The following is a 20149-nucleotide window of genomic DNA, read 5'->3' as shown; positions in this document are numbered from 1 at the left end:
TGACAGCTCTTAAAACATGCTGCAAAGATGCTTTGGTTTGTTGCTGTTGGGTGTTAGCAGCGGGTACAGCTCAATTAGTCTGAACACAGTTTTGCCAAAAGTGCAAAAACAAATTATGGTCAGCGCCAGTACAGAAACTGACCAAGTTTTAATTTATTTTCTGAAACAGTGATGAACAGTTACAGGACTTATCCTTTTCTTTGAACCATAGAATTGTAAGGCTGGAAGGAACCTTAAGAGGCTGGTCTAAGTAAACCTTCTGGGGTTCTCACAATAAAATTTTTGGTGGCCTCAAAGTGCGGCCACCAACTCTTGCTGGTGGCCATTATGACAAATTTTCTTAAAATACTTAATTAACTTTAGGGAAAACAAATAAATATGCACATCTATATGTCCAAATCATTATAAGTTATTTATATAGGGTTTTATTGCAGACTCAATAATAAAAATGACATACAGTTCTCTATTCTTTACTGGACCTAAACAGAATAGAAACACAAATAAGGTGCTTTGTACATCCTTGTATTTTGTTGTTGTTGTTGCTTTCGGTTGCCTTTTTTTTTTTAAAGACTTGCTAGCTAGTAAGCCTGCTGCTGCGAAAATTGATATTTGTAAGTTTGTTAATATCACTCTTCATAGCAGACTTACTAGCTAGCTGGGAGGTTGTGAAAAATTATATTAACAACCATACAAATATCAATTTTCACAGCAGACTTACTCAGCCCTGGCAAGCCAGGGCACAAATTAAGCCCTGGATAGGCAGGTGGGTAGGGAGACAGAGGGTGCCAAGGGCGATGGGCAAGATGACTGGGGAGGGAGTGAGGGCCAGGGGCAATGCGGGGGGGGATGGGGGACGGTGAGCCCAGGGTCCAAAGTCGTTTTATTTTTTCCTTTTTAAATGGTATAGTAAATTAAAGAGCTCTGGTGGGAAGGAGGATGTTGAATGGCAACGACATGGGCCTAATCCAGGAGAGCCAGGACTCTTGGGTTCAATTCCAGGCTGAGTGTGGGCTAGTGGTTAGACCAGGGGACTGGGCATCAGGACTCCTGGGTCCTCTCTTCGCAGTTCAGCATGGGAGTAGGGGCTTGTGGTTAGAGAGCTGTGACTCGGCAAGTCTGTTCCTCGCTGCACTCCACGGACTCCCTCAGCGTAGGTGGGGGAGGCGGAACCCAAGTCGCTCTGAACCAGGCGGGGCCTGGGGTCGCTGGGCACCGCTATAGCCCGGCTCCGTTCACAGCCCCTCTCTCCCTGCCGAGGCTGCTCGCAGCCGGTGCGGGGCGCTGTGTCCGGCTCTGCAGCCGCGTCTTCGTAGAGCGAGCGAGCGAACGAGCCGCCAGCCGGGTGGCCCCCACCAGCCTTCTGGTCCCAGCCTGTCGAGCCAGCCAGCCAGCCAGGGCGGACGGCAGCAGCGCCGCCGCCAGCTCTGCTCCTCCTTCGGCGGAGACGCGGGCGCGATGCGGCCCCCGCCGCTGCTGTGGCTGGGCCTGGTGCTCGGGGTGCTGCGCGCGGCGTGCGGGGGACCCAGCGACCAGCACTACGTGGACGGCGACCACCGGGCCGACTACGACCGGGAGGCGCTGCTCGGAGGCCAGGTGAGCGGCCCGGGAGCCCCCTCAGACCCGCACTGGGGAGCGCGGAGCCCTTCTTGGAGCCCAGTCCGCAGCCAGCGGGCGCCGGGCGATGAGTCCCAGAGCTGCAGCAGCCCGTCTCCTGGGGCGGGAGGCTCTGAACGCTACTGAAAGATGACACCCATCCCGTTGAGAGCTCTCCCCCCCCCCTCTTTTTTTTTTAAATTAGTGCTGGTTGTTGTGTGATTTATTTTTTTGTCGGGGGGAGAGATTTTAATCTGCCCCTCTGTTCAGAAGTGGCAGGGCTGTAACAGACTTTTGTGTGTTAGTTCTGTTGTTGTTTTTTTTTCTCTCTCTCCTTCCAAAGGACGGAGCAGAGGAATACGCTAAACTCAGTCCCGAAGAACAGCAAAAGAGACTGAAGGCCATCATAAAGAAAATTGACTTGGACTCCGATGGATTCCTTACTGATGGTAGGGGCTGCACACAGATTTTGTGTCACTGGAAAAAACTCATGTACACAGTGGGTAGGGGTGAGAAAATAGTGCAGTGTGATACTTAAAAATCTTGAGTTGCAAACCTAGTAGCGTAGCTGTGTCTTTCTTTGTCTGCAGACACTGTTGTGTGTCTCTGTTGCTGCTCATAGCTTTGTGAAGCTATTGCAGAGAGATAGTAGTAACAAGTGAGTGGTCAAATTCACTGCTACTCTCCTGTGGCTAAGTGTTAAAGTTGACATGTTGATTTCACTCTGCTATTCTGGAAAGCTATAGGAAGCAGGAAAGGCAAGCAGTGGAGCTGTTAACAGGAGAGGAAGACTCAAAATGTGGAGATGGAGGGACAGGTAGCAGAGATACAATCAAAAAGTTCTGGTGTGAGAGAGTCTCACTTTCAGTTGCCAGAAGGGGGCAGCTGCATGTATATCTAACAAATACTGGCTAGAGTGTGATATGAAAGAGGGTGTCTTCACTGTTGGGATTCTCCCCACTTCTTTTCTATCTGCCCCCATTGGTAAGGTCCGTTCTTTAGTTACCAGGTGTCTAAACTTGGCAGTCCCTACAACATGTCTCCCTTGAGCCTGTGCAGTATTCTTGTAAGGAGAGTGATCACTTTACATAAGCTATTACCAGCAGGAGAGTGAGGTGGGGGGAGAGAAAACCTTTTGTCGTGATAAACACCCATTTTTTCATGATTTGTGTGTATAAAAACAAACATCTTCTGTATTTTCCACAGTATGCATCCAATGAAGTGAGCTGTAGCTCACGAAAGCTTATGCTCCAATTCATTGGTTAGTCTCTAAGGAGCCACAGGTACTCCTTTGGGATTGCAAAGTAACTGTCTTGTATGTATCCAGAATCCTATCTGATTCTTTCAGTGCAAAAATAAGATGTTTCTGCTTTTTTACTCTTGTTACTCCTTCTTAGTAAACACAGCTAAGAGAGAGAGAGTTAGAATCAATTCCTTCTTAAGTTTCTTCTCTAGCAGCAGTTCTCAACAAGGGTCCCTGGGGTCCGCCAAGCAGGGCTGGCATTAGACTCACTGAGGCCGAGGGCGCCACACAGGGCTGATGCCTGGGACCCTGAGCCCTGTCATCCAGGGCTGAAGCCAAAGGCTGAGCAACTTAACTTCACAGGGCCCCCCCCCTGTAAGTTGTATTAGTTTTGTATTGCTAAAAGGAATAAAGTAACACAAACTTATTTTAGCGTAAGAGACTGCTGTGAAACGGTGGGAGTGCAGATCATCTGAATAAAAAGGTGCCATTTCAGACTACATTTGTCACTTTTCAGAATTGCACTAGAATTTAATGGCTTTGACTAGAGATTCTTTTTCTAATAATAGGAAGGGTGTGAGTGCATAAATGTGCATGCATGCGTTTTGGGGTTTTTAATTTATTGAAAATATGATCTTGGGAAATATTCATTTTAATTGGGTGGTTAAGACATATAAGTATAAGAGGGAGAACTTGCCAATTGGCTACATCTTGGTGTGGGGTTTTTGTTAATTGCTATATTTCCTTGAAAAACAAAGCTTAATGTCTACTCCAAAATTTATAAGGCCTAGTTGGGGCTCATTTTAAGTGGAAATCCTTTGGTAGTATTTTCTTTTGGATAATTAACTTTAGGGGTTATTGATGGATTTATATATCTGTATGTATTGTACTCATTTATAATTTGTGCTTGTCACACTTTTCAGAATGCAAAAATCTGGTATATTGAATACTTTTTAAAATGGTTGAATTTTGTTTTGCAGAAAGTTGTCTTTACACAGTATGCCTTTTGTACCCACAGATTTTGGTTAAACTATACTGTTCCTCATGTATTTTCTAGCCCTGTAAACAATTTGAAATAGGCATCATGATGGTAATCAGTTTCATGCTACTAATAGTATTAATGGAGAAAGTACTGCTACATGGGAATAACATAGGATTTTAGCACTGGTTGGTTCTCTCTCTTGGCTGGCATGAAAAACAGGAATATCCTATAGAAAGTGGATTTCTGTGGCACAACTGAAGCCCTGTTTACGTGATTGCATGTAATTATTTTAACAAGTAAAATTTTCCACTGTTTGAATGTGAAGAGACCTTGTTAATGCTGTTTAGGAATGTAGAAAATGCAACATTTACTGTAATTGCTTTTTCAATTAAAAAAAAGGTTAAAATAAAGATTTCATTGCATTATGTGGCATTTCCACAGATGAGCTAAGTTCATGGATCCAGCAGTCTTTTAAGCATTATGTTACGCAGGAGGCTAAACAACAGTTTGGTGAATATGATAAAGATGGTGATGGATTAGTATCTTGGGAGGAGTACAACATTCAAATGTATGATCGTCTAATTGACTTCGATGAGAATACTCTCCTGGAAGATCAAGAAGAAGAATCATTTAGACAGGTAAGATACTCCAGCACCAGCTTTCACAAAGCAGAGGCAAATGGCAGCGGTGTTGGATTCTTTAGTCATTTTATTCTGTTGCATCGTTAAACACAGTCAGAGCTGGTAAACAGACTGAACATTTTCTGCTGCCTGGACTAGCTGAATAGTGAAAAGGTAATAAAATATTGACATTCCTGCCAACAAAATGAATGACACAACAAGCCACATTTGAGAATTGAGTAGGGTACTAATATATTGGTAATGGAATCCTAGAAGCCACACTTCAGTTGATGCCTCACTTGGCAATGTAAGGTGGAAATATACTGGATCAGACCAGTGACCCATCTAATCGCTATCCTGTCTTTGATGGTAGCCAGTACCAGCTGCTTCAGAGGAAGGTACAAGATACCTGTAGAAGCAACTATGGAATAACCTGCTCATAGGAAAAGTTTCTTCCTAGCCCCCGTTAATTAGAGTTTAGGGCATAAGCCAAAGAATGAGTTCATACCCTTTCCTGATGTTATGAGAATACTATTCACTTCAGTGTATCTCCTGGCCCAGTGAGCTAAAGGGGAAAAAATACAAAATATTGTCAAAGGGAACCTTGTCTAGGGCCCAGATATTATGGTGATGGGTGCTATAAAAATGAATAATCCAGTTGATAAAATCATAGGTGTGTGTGTGTGCATGCTACATTATGTCTCCTCTTTGCTTTGCTATTTCTATAGAAATTTGTCAAAGTTGCTGACCGTGTCCTGAAGCAAGTTCTATAACAAGGCGCTTACTTCTGTTCTAACTAATAAAATGACTAAATCTGTTGCATTGTTAATTTATTCGGCAGAGAATTGCTCATTATTGCTCCAGTCCAGTAAAGTACTTAAGCAGATGCTTAAGTGCTTTCCTGAATCGGGCCTATGCCACCTATTGCTTTGGTGCATTCTGATAGAGAGTGTAGATCTGTTGTACCCTTCAGCCATATCACCATAAATCTGCTAAACTCCTGTAAACAATGTTGGGACTCTGTAGTACAGAAAGGCTGCTGACACTGTTGACTGCAAAGTGTTAATTAGACTTGCTTCCAGCAAGGTTAGATAGCATGGTGTTAAAAAGTGGCAACAGCCAAAGCCCTGTCTACACTACAGTTCTCATTGTGGCTGGGAAATCTGAAAAATTCCCTAGTGTGGACAATCCTTTAGATTACAAGACCTTTCCGGGCCACAGCTTTATCCATTTCTCCCAACATCTGCTCTTCCAAGTCTAAACTGTAAGTCTCCCCTCCCTCATTTCCCACATTTGGTGGGACCTTCATGGATTCCCTCTCCCTTTTAAATACAACTCAAAATCTTTCTACAAGCAATACACTTTTAACTGGTCCCCCAAAGTTTTGACCACTGTTTCATTTCTGTACAATACTAATTATGTACTATACCCATCTGTTCTTTATTTGTATTGTAGTAACACTCAGAGGTCAACCAAGAATGTGGCCCCATTGTGCTAGGCTCTGTGCAACCAGAATAACAGACAAATGGTTTGGGAAAGAGAGGTAACATGGGAACAGAGTGATGGTTTGCAAATGTCATGTTATCCTTAATATGTTTTTCTTTTTGGAGGGTGCTTGGTGTGATGTGAGGGTGGCTTTTTGTTTTTTCCCCCTTCAAGTAGAGCTTTTTGTTAAGAGGTGATCAGCTAAATGGAAAGACAAAGGCAGGGGGAGGGGGGACATTGAAAGGCAGTAGGGAAGAGTGAAGAGGGAGGTGGACGTGGAAGATTGGGACAGGGGAGCAGGAGGTGTTAGAGCAAACGGCCAATAAGCATAAGAGAGGGAGTGTCCAAAGTCAGAAGGTAGTCTAATGATTAGTGCCTGACATCATGCTGCAGCTGCCTTTGTATTTGTTGTCCTCTGAGGGCATGGCTACACTTGCAGATGTAGAGCGCTTTGAGTTAAGCCAGCCTTTGTAGAGCGCAGTAGGGAAATCGCTGCAATATGTCCACACTGACAGCTACAAGCGCACTGGCATGGCCACATTAGCAGCTCTTGCAATGGCCACAGAGAGCAGTGCATTGTGGTAGCTATCCCAGCGTGCATGTGGCTGCAACATGCTTTTCAAATGGGGGTGGGGTGTGACAGCGAGCGTGTTGTGTGTATGTGGGAGGAGAGAGTGGGTTTTGGGGGGGGCTGAGAGCATGTCAGCATGCTATCTTGTAAGCTCAGACAGCAGCAGATTCTCCCCCCCCCCCCAAGTATTCCATAGTAATGGTTGCTTTGTCTCGGAGCCGATAAGCAGCCAGCTGTCAGAAAGGGAGCTTTCAAATGGCATATTTGCATTCCTGCAGTGATTCCAAAACAATGAGAAGAGTGGCCACTTGACTTAAAGGGATTATGGGACATTTCCGGAGGCTGATCAGAGTGCAGTAATGCAATGCTTCGTTCACACTGACACCCAGGCGTTTCAGCCAAGGCGCAACAAACGTTAATCTTCTTGCTGAGGTGGAGCACCAGGAGCACTCTAGCTGTGGAGTCAGAGCGCTCTACGTGCCTTGCCAGTGTGGACGGGTAGTGAGCTAGGGCACCCAGGGCTGCTTTAATGCGGTCTAACTCGCAAGAGTAGCCAGGCTCTGAGTCTTGGGCTGGCTCCACTCAGGAGTTTCTCTCTTCCCCAAATCCCCATGCCTCAGGGTGCTTGATGCTCCAGAAGGGGTGATTCTGGTTCCGGGCTGTGTTAGCAAGGAAAGAATTAGCCCTATCCTGGACTCAGCTCCCCCCTTCCCATCTGCAAGGTGTTGCTTTACTTGCTGCAGCTGTTTCTCTTAAGTTTAATTTACTGATGTTTCCATTGTCCTAACTGCTATGCATTGTGAAATAAGTAGAAGATTGACACTTTCCTACAGTTTAGTTCTTATATCATACCTTCATGAAAAATCTGATTCCTGATTTTACTGTCCGCTGTACCACCTGAAGCTATGGTCTTGTCCTATCTCGTAAACTGGGTTGGGCTAGTTGGATAAGACATTTCCACAGATAACCCTAGGCATTTGAAGGCCTTGTCTTTGGATGAGAGAGAGGCTCCCATCGCTTGAGGTAATTAAATATCCTGTGGTAGCATTTGTGAGGTTGTTAGCCCTGGGTGTTGTAATAAATTCCAGTTCTGATATTTTGTTTTACCTAAATTCCCTCAGACTTGTTCCTTACTCCTTTTCCTAACCAGTATATTATTTCCAGCACTAATGAACTTGCTCAGTATCTACTTCAGAGACGGTTGAATTTAGGTAACTGGTAAATTGTAAATTTATATGATTATATTCATACTAGACTCCTCTGTCTAACCACATAATCCATTACATAGTGTTCCGTATATTCTCAAATTTGTGTGGAGTAGATTTTTAAATTGTGATAATTTGTACCTATGTATTAGATTCAGTGAATAATTTTAATTTTGAATTAATTCTGCACTTTAGATTATTTTCTCCATGACAAGATGTCTTTCCTCAAACACCTAATGATAAGTTATCAGTGCTATCTACTTGCCTAAATTCTTTATATCTGAAATACTGTTTTGGCTGGTTTGTTTTTTAAGGTGGGGGGAAAACCCCCAATTTTTTATGTCTGTTTTCTCCAGATAGTCCATTACCTCTGGCATTCAAAAGGTATTTGTTCAGCATTCTGAAACTTAGTCAGCAACTTGATCATGTTATTTCTGTAGTACCTAACACTCTAGCTGGTCAGACCTAGGCTTGGCAGTATTAGATTTTTAACCAATAGATGTTGGTAAAAGTCGATTTTTTTTTTCCAGCTGACAATTAAATTGACAAAAAGCAAACCCCAGTCAACAGTAACAGTCTGCAAATCATAACTTTCCAATGATACCTCACATGACTTATCTTGCATAAAATATATAATTATGCTATAATTATATCCTAGTAATATCACTATGAAGAATATGGGGTGCAGTATCAGAGACCCGCCCCCAGCAAGGACTGTCAGGAAGAGAAAGAGGACAAGCCCCTAGCTGTAGGGGAAGCCACGCTGCTGCTGAATGGCTCTGTCCACATGCAGCAGGGGACTTGTCCTCTTCGTAGCCCAAGCCACAGGTCTCTGCTCTTCTTCAGCAAGACCTTAACGTGCCCTGCACTTTGCACCTGCAGAGATTGGGATCAGCATTGTCCCATTCCTTCCCCACCCCACCCCTCAATTTCCAGTAATTGCAAAAATGAAAATCTTTATCTGTATAAAAAAATCTTAAAAACAAAAATCAGTATTGTTGAAATTAGAAAAAATTATTCAAGTTCTGTCAAGCCTAGTGATATCACATGTGCAAGTATGAGATTTGCTTTTAATTAATAACTTCTCTGAAGTATTTCCTTCATGTACCAATAGCAGAGGAGAGAGTGAAAAAGATATATTAAGAATCACTCATAGGAAAGTCTCAGCTTCCATTCAAGTTGCTTATTTATAAACACATACAACAAAATTGTTTGTTCCCAAAACAGCAGTATATGAGTGTGTAAGTTCATCTTGGGATTTTTGGTTGAAAGGAGGTGTCAGAGCCACTATTTTTTAATTTAAAAATCATGAGTGCATGGGGTGCTGACAGAAGCCAGCCAAGTCCAAAGTAGATCTTCTTGGACCATGACTCTTACACACTGAGGAAGTGAACAAACTCAGAATAACTTTGCAAGTCACTTAACCACATAGCTACACTGCATTCTAAATAAATTAAGAAGAATTCTATCAAATGGAACTGTCAACCAGATTATAGACCATTAGTGTCAGATATAACAGCGCATATATATATAATACTGTATGACACTTTGAGGGAGATAAAGCTTTATCATTCCCCACACTAATATTTTGTTTGTATCTTGGTTTCCCACTAGTTCACCCCCCACACACACACTTTTCCCATGCAACTGAAATATGTCAATGTAATTGTTTTAAATGTTTACTGTGATTTGAGCAGTTGTCCTATTTCTCCACTCAGAATTTTATTTTGTTATGGAGTTATTTTTGTTTAATAGCTAATTCTAAAGAAGGTAAAATATCAATCTAGTAAAGGGTGGCAGTCTTGTTTTCCACTCCTCAAAATAGATTTTCTAAGTGTACTGTCTCATGTAATCAGTACTCGGAGTTGTTTTAATATTTAACCCATAGCTAAGATCAACATTTCATTGGTTAAAATAACTATATGTTGCAGAAATAATTATATAGGATTTTAAATCTTCTGTACTATCTTCTTTTCTTACTTTGCTATGAATGTCATGCCTTGTTGCTCTAGGTTAGCCTAACTTCATTTAGAGATGTACCAGCAAATGAGGGATATAAGTGAGGAATTAATTTCTCTTCCTCTTTAGTAAGCATGATTATATTTAATGTATTTGTGACCTCTCATAGCTTGCTGATGTAGGCTTACTTATCCCTATATACTGTGACTATTAATCTGAAATGGATAAAAAATAATTAATTGCACCTGTTTAATAACCCCTTTCATCCTGGGATCAAAAAACACTTTACAAGCATTGATTAACCCTCAAACACACTTGAGTGGATCAGTTATAGACACACTGGGCTTTTCCTTATTATACTTTCCTCTCCAAAAAAAACAAACACAAACCGGAATTGGCTTATGAGACTGTTCACTATTAAATGCAAAAACAAACCAACCACAAAGTCAGGAAATATGAAAGGTTCTCATACTAACCCACTTGCACATACTGCATAATAAAATTATTTTTTTTAAAGTGTACACTAATCACACAACAGATTGGAGAATTCACTCTTCCATTAGAACTATGTGCAGAAGCACTATGCCTGATTCTTCCTTGCATTAAAGAATCCATATACCCCTCTGACAGATAAGTTCTTTACACTTATACCTTCTTTAAGGCTCCTTTACATTGCCAGAGAAGTGTGAAGGGGCCTTGGTGTAAATGAGAATCAGGTGCATAGGGTGAAAAGTTTTAAAGGGAAAGTTCTGACATTGTAATGGTTACCATAATTATTGTACTACCCTCGGTAGTTTGGGGCTCAATTTATGCAGCTAGCCATGATCTGGATTAGTGCTTGTGGTTGCATTGGTGAATTTTGGAGGAGTAATGTGTGTGAAGAATACACCTGCTGCTTGGTCTGGTCACGCTGCCTCTCTTTCATTTGAGGCCTGGGCCAGGAACCTTCTTTTAAAAGTCTTCCCTTGGAATCTAAAAGTGGCAGGTTTCCATATGCACACTTCTTGTAATAAATTACCTTAACGAAGAGCACTCCTCTTCTACCTCTGCATGAGCTATGTTAGTGTAGACATAACAGGTTCTGTTATACCCATATGTGAAACAAAGTAATACAGTGTTTTCTAGCTGTAAACCAGTTACTGTGGATGTCCGTTGTTCTGCTTCATTAAGTGATCTAATCAGGTCTATTTTCTGAAATCTTTTTTTTAAGCTTCATTTAAAGGACAAGAAGCGGTTTGAAAAAGCCAATAGAGATGAAGTTCCTGGTCTGAATCTGAATGAATTTATTGCTTTTGAGCATCCTGAAGAAGCTGAGTATATGACGGTAAGACTTTGGGAAAACGTTTGTTCTAAAGGTTAATGTGAATCGAGGCTGCACCTTTTAATGGTTGTCTTTAGCCCAACGAACCTTGGAAAACTTGCTTCTGAACAACTACTATTCCTTTCTCTTGAAGAACATACATATATGATGTGCAAATATCTTAGTCCTTAGTCTTGGGGTTCAGGAGTCTACCCAGTAGAGTAGTGGAGATGCTTTAAATTGTCATACAAGACTTGGGTTTAGATGATTCTCCCCTTAGGTTGGGAATAGTGCTGTAGAGTGTTCTGTTTATGATGGGGGAGTCAGGTCTAACTTGGAAAAGAGTCCCCATCAGAAAGATGTAGATCATCTTAAGAAGAAGCCTTTGGCATGGGAAAGGATTAAGTGAAGGGAATACTCAGCCCTCTAAAAGGGATGCAGAAAGTCACTTTTCTGACTACAGATAAACCTTCAGGTTTGATGCTAGCTGAGATGAGAGGGCATAAATTACTGTGTTGTTTTTTAAAATGAGTCTGCATGCAAATGTAGCAGAAACTGTTTCAGCTTGCATTGTTATATGCACCAGCCAGGCTGGGAAAAATTGTTCGATCACTTGTCAAAAGATATGCTCAGTCCAATTCACACAAAGAGTCTTAAAATTAAGCCCTACTTATTTATGCACTGTATATATTGATTGTGGAGTTTAGTCATTTGCATTTGTTCATCAATTTTATGATCATCATCACTAACACTAGCAGACTGTAGGTGAACATAGCATCTTCGTCCGTACTAGTATCAACAGGTCCGTACTAGTATCAACTTCTCTGGAAAGTCCTAAGAGTTCTAAATGTAGATGAGCAAGTAGTACGTTAATTTCATTCACTTGAATTGACTAGGTTTGGATGACTGGCCTGAGTGAGAATGTGAGATTTCCTAGCCTGGTAAAACCGTTTTCAATTAGAAGTGAATTCTTAGTTTCAAGATGAAGGATGCATTTCAGCTGCTTGTGTATGTTTGATGCTTTTGTTTAAAAAGTTACTTACATTCTTTAAGTTAATTTTGATCTACTTTTAAAGAGATCTTGTCAAGTTGAATTCTTATCAGTTTCAAAGAGTTTAAAAGTTTCAGCTACCACACTAGCTCCTGTATTTCCATGCTAACTTTTGTGGTTTCACAATCATATTTTCCTATTTTTAAAAAATATTTTCCTTTCTCTTAGTGCTGTATGAAAGATTCATACAAACAGTAAAACTGGCTATGCACACATAACAGTGAAACACTTTCTTTTGAGAGGATTTTGAATAAAATGAAAAAAAATCCTAATCTTTTAGTTATAGTAATTTTAAGTAGTTATAAAGATAGATGAAACATTTTCACTCACAAGTATGATTTTTAAATGGGTACATCTTTATGATCTGAGGTCTATAATTTTTTTTAATCTAAATATGCTGGGGATTTTGTTTTGGTACTTTCTTGCCAAGAAATTGAAAAGAAATAGCTTCTTTCCTCTATAGAACCTGTAATATTTAGTTCTTTGCTGCTGCAGAGCCAGCCACCAGAGGGAGCACAAAGCAAACCTGGCATCAGTTTGTGTGACATGACTGGTGATATTGGTGAACAAACAAGGCGTGGTAAAACTAGACAAGCAGGCACATTGGCTTTAACTCCATTGAAAAATATAGTGTCAAAGGGCAGATCATTTTTAAAAAGTTTCGCTAATAATTTTACTGTCAGAAGGTATTTTACCAAATTGGAAGCAATAGAGAAAAGTGATCCATTTTGTTCAAATAGGTGGCAGTGCCCCTTTTAAATTTATATTTCATATTCATATTTATTGTCTTGAATTCAATTCCAGGATTCCAAATCCAAGCATCCCTTTCGGATTTGATTTCAGTAAAATGTGACTGCATTAAAAGTCAAATGAATATGCAGTGTGGACTTAATTCCCTCCAGGACTGGACTTGTGACTGTTTAATTGTTGCACTATTCTACACGGAAAGAGAAATTTGTTTGAAACCAATAAGTGTTTAGAATATGGGATGCATTCTTTTAGTCCTATAGAACGATATATTGCTGGTTTTCTTAATGTTAAGTTTTTACCAACTAATGTTTCTGTCACATATACATATGCGCACAAAAGGAATTTGTCATTCAGGAGGCTTTAGAAGAACATGATAAAAATGGTGATGGACTTGTGAGCCTGGAAGAGTTCCTTGGTGACTACAGAAGAGATCCAAGTAAGTAAAATACGGGGGTGGGGGCGTAATGAACAGAGGCTTCTTTGTGCCTTCTAAGGCACGGTGGCTGTTTTGGTTTTTAAACTCCTAACCAAAGAACATTCCCCAGGCTCCTGGGTGCAGAGGAAGAGGCTTATGCCATTTAGGTGCACAGGGGCTAGTGAATCCAGTCAGTCAGCTAGGAATCCTTCTCTCCCCTCCCATCCCTTGCTACTCCCCTTTCCCAAGCCCCTGAGGAAAGAGGAGGGGTGTGCTTGGAATCCTTAAAGGGGCTTCCTTTCCTTGTAGTCTGAGACAAAGCCTCTCCACCTCTAAAGTTATAGGGTGAGGGAGGCATTTTTGATGCTTTCACGCTACAACAGGGAGGAGAAAAACACTTTAAAAAAACAAACAAAAAACGTGGTTATAAAACCACAGATTCTCAGGGGTGACTCCGAAGCAGCTATTAGTACCAGGAACTTTTTTTTTTTTAATGGCTAGTTTTCAAGCAAACCTTAAACTCTGCCAGATGATTGATATAAAGTAGGTAGGCAACCCGTTGATCATTTCATAATTATAGCCTGCCCCACCTGAAGAGTCCATTTCTGCAGCATCCAGTTATGATGCAAGTTTGACTTCAACAGCAGGGGCCGCTGAGCTCAAACAAGAGTCTGTTTGCATACAGGCATCCTTTTTAATGAGGAAAAAGGAAAGAGACCTCACCCATGCCTTATATACAGTGGAAACATCTGTTTCTGAATTGATTATTTTTTCAGTCTTCTGTATGATGTCAGCTTCTTTTGATGAGGTTTCATAAGGTGTCAGCTAATGGTTCACTATAAAATTTGTTACCAGGAAAAAATTGTCTAACAAATGGTTACTCTTTAAAATACATTTTATTGAAGAGGCAGAGAAATGTGTAAAGTAATTGCCAAATACACAAATCTATTTCAGAAATGCTTAATCTATTTCAGTTAGATTAAGCAGTGTTACAATTGTAAGTAAAACACTTTTGTTTCAAAGTGTGATGATTGAGTTGATTGTATCCTTCATTACATTTCTCGACTTTAATTTTAAGGTTGTAACCTTAAAGTTCCATTACTGTAAGCTTTGTTTTTAATTCTGTTTACATCTACAGACGCTCCCCAGGTTACGCAAGACCTGACGTACGCAAATTCACACTTACGGAAAAAGTTCCATAAGCCAGAAGTACGAGTTTTGAGTCTCGGAAATTTTTGCGTATCGTATGGGTATACATTTCCGAGTTCTGCAAAATTCAAGTTACGCAAGGCTTTCCTGAACAGAATGATTGCGTAACTCGGGGAGTGTCTGTATAGGAAATTGTTTTGTTGATTTAATTCAATGACAACGATCTGTAATGCTTGCTGTAGTGACATTGCTTAATCTTAAACCTAGTCAATTTTTGCGATAGAAAAGAGGTGAAAACAATCTCAAAGATATTGAATGGTCTTAAGTTTAAAAAATACTTTTTATTTAGCTGCAAATGAAGATCCAGAATGGATACTTGTCGAGAAGGATCGATTTGTGAATGATTATGACAAGGATAATGATGGAAAACTCAACCCTCAAGAACTGCTGACTTGGGTAGTACCTAATAATCAGGGTATTGCACAAGAGGAGGTATGAGGTTTGAGTTCATGGCTTTTGTTTAGACTTAATGAAACTTCTTGAAAATATTGTGCTATTGTGTAAAATGACCAAATATATGCTGCGTTAATTTAGTCTGTTGTACAAAAAAAAGTATATTTTACATCTTAGTAACCAAAGAGCATCTAATAATGCTTTTCATAAAGTTCTTATAAAATTATGACTTTCACCTTAACAAAGAATGACGATTGTTACAAAAATGTTGCATAGTGCAGCAGTTGGAATTCCTATGGACTATATGAATGCTGGTCAGAATATAAAATTAATACAGTGGCATTTCTCAAAGGTAAATAGTCGGTCTGAATTGATGGAAGATACAGTATTTTTAGCAAAACCATGATAAATTTTTCCAAAGTACTAGATGGATAACATGAATCAATTAAACATTAATACAGAAGCCATAACATGCATTCTTCTGATAGAACTTGTTAACCTTTATCTAGCTGAATAAGTTGCTACCATTTGTGTCTTGGGTAATAGAAACCTAAGTACATAAAACCAAAACAGAACCTAAGTATACCATAATCCAAGTTTAAAATAATAAATCAGTTGAATTAGGTGTAATGTGCTATAAGGAGTTTAAATGGATTTTTCGTCTAGCCGTTTTTCCTTCCTCTGATTTTTTTCCTGTAGACAATTGAAGCACTTAATGTCCCAAAACCAAATTGTTTGTTTTGGAAAACGGTCCTCACTCTCCCTTTTCTCCCCAATAACTTTATATTGATTATTCAACTGTTCCTTCTTTTGACTGCATCAGATCATTTGACATTTCAGATTGGAGGGAAGAACGTGTTTTTCCCCCTTCATATTTAGATCCTCTTTTGTTCTTGCCTCCGAGACAGACAGCATGTTCTGTGTCAGAAAGCGTAGCACCTCCTCTGTGTTGGAAAGCATGGTTACTGAAGCCACCTCTTAACATCTTTGTTGTATTGTCACCAGAAAAAAAACTTGGCCAGGAGCCCAGTATTCGCTCTCAATGTGTCGGGCCTTTTTTGAGGTTAAGTTGCAAAAAGATTGAAATAACATTTCTTCAAAGATAAAAGTCCAATCAATCTTTGTCAGCAGGAACCCCAATATCCTGAGATTTCTTGCCCAAATCTGATTTTTTTCAGGCTGCTCCATTCTTTCTTCAAGGATCATATTATTCTTGCTGAATAACTGGCTTTGTGTCTCTTTCTGTGTAGTTTCTTTAAATCCTGGGTGGTCTTGTAACTTTTCAGTAATTCTTTGCTTATCCAGTTGATTATTATTATTATTATTTTTTAAAGCTGACAGCTTAATTTTGAAAGATTTCAGTACATTGTTTGTACCATGGTACCTGTCTTCTTTTCCAGTACCAAGGGCTCAATCTAGAGCCTTCAGGCTAGAGAGACGGTGACACTGAATGAGTCATTGGATGCAGTTTGAAAGTTGTTTTGCAGTTGCAGCTTGATATTTGCAAGTGACTTCTTGTTGCTTGACCACTAGATTACCAAAATCCCACACATTCATTCCCCTTAGACTAACAGTTCAATCTTTTGCTTTAGTAGAATGCTACTCTTGGTCCCTGCATTGTCATTAATTTTTTAAAATATTTTTGGCTGACTTTACTATTTCTCTTTCTCAAATCCTTTGTGATTATGTATTTAAGCTAGTAGCTACATAACCCCAAAAAACAGTTTGTCGGTTGAGACAAACCAATAAAACCAGGGATAGTATGCCTTTCTCCTTAATTTACCAATGTGTGTAGATATTGTAAGATCTGCAGCTTGAAAACCATCTAATATTCTTAAACCTTTGCTCCAGTACCTACCCATCAAGAATAGATACTACATTTCCAAGAAGTGACAGGAGGAGAGAAGACTGCTGTGCTAGGTTATAAATTTTTGTCTTGGAGACACATAATGTAACTTGTTTTGCTTTTAAACAGAACTCAGTTGTCTTGAGTGAGACCTGCTTAAAACCCATAGCAAGCTATGCCTCTTCAACTTTTTTTATCTTACTGCTGAACTTACTGAACTTACTTGCTTTTGTACTGTTCAAATGAATGAGGTTTAGGATTGTGAACTATCTGCAAACTATCTACTGTACTTTCTGAGCACATGGTTGTTTGGTTTTTGTTTTGTTTTTCTTTAACCTGGCTATCTCAGACATTTCTGAAAATCAAGATTTTTGCTTTGGCCTTGTGGTGTGGGGGTGGGGAGAGTGACATTATCCAAGGTTGAAGCTCTTGTGTGTACACATCACTTGGACAGATACAGCTTTATGAACTGTTATTTCCCCACTTCCAAGACTGAAGGTAAAAGTATTTTCTTTTAGAAGGCAAGTGTTCCATGTCTTTAATGGGAAAGCTGCTGTGTAATGGTCGAATCTCTTCATATATTTTGAAATTCAAAGTTTTTTTTTTTTAAACTGATTATAAATATATAAAGAATATTCAGCTGCAGCTCTGTACCTCAGATATTTTAAACTAGCCATCTTCAAATACTGGAGAAATATTTGACTCAGATTTTTAACTTTCTTATCCAAACCATAAACTAGGTCAGAATTAAAGAAGAAAATATGCAAGTGTGACCAGCAAATTAGGGATGTCCAGAGCTGAAAACAGGAGTATCTACAGCTTGACCTAAAGAGCCAGGCTCTGTAGCTGAGAGTTGTAACAGCTGTGCATCTTGTGTGGATCAGGCACAGAGGTGGACATTTGACATATGCTGACCAGTGGATTATATACTTCCTCTGCAAGTTCATTACAAGCATCACAGGAGTTCAAATCCTGGATGATGCCCCACTTATGTGATGGTGGCCATTTTAATCAGCACACTGGGGACCTCCAGAGGTAAAAGTAAAATTGCCGATAGACTGAGCTGAAGCACTGTGGTTGGGAGATGAAACAGACTTGTTCTCTGGATCTGGCAAAAAGGTGAATGTGTAACACACATTGACCAGGGGAATAAACAAGAAACTTGCTCTTCCAGTAAGACTCTTCATTGTCTTTTGCTGCTTGTGGAGATTTGTTTTAATACTATCTTCTTCTGCTTGATCCTGTTTGATATTGCTAAATTGCTGTAGAATTGAGTGAGGCTAGACATTCAGCATTATCACTTTGCTACAAGACGGAAGAAGAACTGTGAAAAACAAACCCGTATTCTAAATGTGCAGTTTCAACTATTGAGGGGGAAGTGACAGTGCCTTAAACATACAAAGGGAATTGATCTTTGGTTCAAAGGTGACAGACATTTTGTGTTACAACAGTCCCTTTTAAAATAATGGTAGGAATTGGAGAAATCAGTGCTAAAAGCATATTCATAAATGAAAGCGTCAGCTTACTGGACAAAACACATTGTGTTCCATTTATTTTAAAGGCTCTTCATCTGATAGAAGAAATGGATTTGAATGATGATAAAAAGCTCTCTGCAGCAGAGATTCTTGAGAACGAGGATTTGTTCCTTACAAGTGAAGCAACAGATTATGGCAGGCAGCTCCATGATGAACGTTTCTACCATCAAGAACTTTAGTTTACTCATTTGTGATCTTGCTGCCTCTGGAGTTTTTCTTTAGGGTACTCAAATTTATAAGCTGCATTGTAAGTTTTACTTTGTGTGATTATAATATACTAGTGTTTGTGTAAGTGTTTTGCATTCTAAATTTAATTACTTAAGTACTTTTGCAAGTTTTCATAGACCTTTTCAGCCTTCAGAACTAGTCTGAAATATTTAGTATTACTCAAATTGCAGCATTAGCATTTTTGGCATCTGAAAAAGTAAAAACATTCTCAAATAATCTATATGATTAGTATTGTATTGTGAAATGAGTTGTACTACCATACTTGAAGAGTCTGATTCTGAAAAAAGGCAGAATGTGTGAGATAAGCAAAAATTACTAATCATTTATTTAGGTAGTTAACGTTTTTCAGAAATTGCGGGGGGAGGGCAGAAGGAGCAATGTTTAGATTCACTATTAAAGATGTTTTATTTAATACCCTTGGAGGAACATTCAAAAGGATTAATACCTCAATTGTTCAAGAGGTTTCTGCTTATTTTTAAATGATTTCTATACCAGGTTAATTGTATGAGATAAAACCTTATATTTTTGCATCTGTACAGATAGTAATTATTTTTAATGTATAATTCTACATCATTAGAGGTACATGTAGTATTTCAGTGTCAGAACCCTCTTTGTCAGATTAAAACAGTTAAATGCTCCATCTTTCTATATTTCTTTTCTAAATTTATTCCTAATCTCTGATCACCTAAAGCAACTACTGTAGTATATTTATTAAGGGATAATAAGAGGTGCCCCATCTAATGAGACATTAACATTTATCCATTTACAGTATTGCCAATGAAAACTGTGGTATTCCTATATCTGTTGTATATCAACTGATGCACTGTTCCTTTTTTTCTGTGCCAGTTAAGAAAAATATGATATAGTTAACATAAGAGGAGAAATAAGGGGTTATCTTCAACATAGTGGAATTCCACCCATGAAATAAAGTAGCATCCTCAGCCATTATATACTGAATATGTCATTTGAACTTGACAGAAGATTCAAGAAGAGCCATGCATTTGAGATTTTTCTGAACAAAACCTGGAATTATGGAATGGGATAATGTTTTTTTATAAAAATGGAATGTTGGGCTAAAATAAACTGGAAAGAAAGCACTGATTCTGCAATCATATCACTAATATTTTTAGAGTAATAATCTAATACCTTATTTTGGTGGGGGTGAAATAGCCCATAAATAGTATTAGAATGTGAGCACCCTTCACTTTCGGTGGTAATCTGAAACTGAGGCTGAAGGCTAAGTACCAAAAATGTTAAAACGCCTTTTAAATCTGAGTGGTGGAAAAAATTTAATTATTACAAAATTTTAAAGGAAAAAATTTATTTGCTAAATACATTATATAAAAAAAACTCCCTTATTTTCATGCTCTATGTCAGCGGGTCTCAAACTTTAGCAAGCCAAGGATCCCCATTTTGATTTAAATTTTGTCACAGACCCCCGCAAGCTGGTTTCTAATTTTCCCCAAGGATGCTTAAACCCTGCTCAGCACCAGGCCTTGCCCCCAAGGCCCCACCGCTTTCCACCCCTCCTCTTCTCTGCCTCTTTCCTCCCCTGAGTGCACCTCATCCCTGCTCCTCCCCCACCCTCCCAGTGCCTCCTGCATGCCGCTGAACAGCTCTTCCACAGCATGCAGGAGGCACTGTGAAGGAAGGGGAGGGATTGATCAGCGGGGCCGGCGGCCCCAGACATGACTTGCTGACCCCAGTTTGAGAACTGCTGCTCTCTGTGTTAAAGGAAATTATATATAAACTACAAAAAAAATT

General features: G+C 39.6%; 1 protein-coding gene across 2 annotated transcripts; it reads left to right on the top strand.

Annotated features, from left to right (window-relative positions):
- Window positions 1-1210: 1210 nt before the first annotated feature.
- RCN2 (reticulocalbin 2) lies at window positions 1211-18449 on the top strand. 2 transcript variants are annotated; one of them, XM_084642328.1, is made up of 7 exons: window positions 1211-1593; window positions 1937-2042; window positions 4260-4456; window positions 10869-10982; window positions 13099-13195; window positions 14673-14815; window positions 17363-18172. In XM_084642328.1, the coding sequence occupies exons 1-7, from the start codon at window positions 1456-1458 to the stop codon at window positions 17393-17395; spliced, it is 828 nt and encodes a 275-aa protein (XP_084498454.1). In that variant the 5' UTR covers window positions 1211-1455; the 3' UTR covers window positions 17396-18172. The 2 variants fall into 2 exon arrangements, with proteins under 2 accessions (XP_084498454.1, XP_084498453.1); XM_084642327.1 differs by lacking the exon at window positions 17363-18172 and adding an exon at window positions 18184-18449 and having other exon boundaries at window positions 1213-1593.
- Window positions 18450-20149: the final 1700 nt, after the last annotated feature.

Source organism: Lepidochelys olivacea, assembly GCF_965140295.1.
Source record: "Lepidochelys olivacea isolate rLepOli2 genome assembly, chromosome: 10".
Classification (NCBI taxonomy): domain Eukaryota; kingdom Metazoa; phylum Chordata; order Testudines; family Cheloniidae; genus Lepidochelys; species Lepidochelys olivacea.
This window is presented reverse-complemented; position numbering and strand designations above follow the sequence as displayed.

Coding starts and splice junctions, on each gene's coding strand:
- RCN2 (XM_084642327.1), top strand. CDS start 1,456: ATGCGGCCCCCGCCGCTGCTGTGGCTGGGCCTGGTGCTCGGGGTGCTG. Junction 10,983..13,098: donor AAGAAGCTGAGTATATGACG/GTAAGACTTTGG, acceptor TGCGCACAAAAG/GAATTTGTCATTCAGGAGGC. Junction 13,196..14,672: donor TGACTACAGAAGAGATCCAA/GTAAGTAAAATA, acceptor CTTTTTATTTAG/CTGCAAATGAAGATCCAGAA.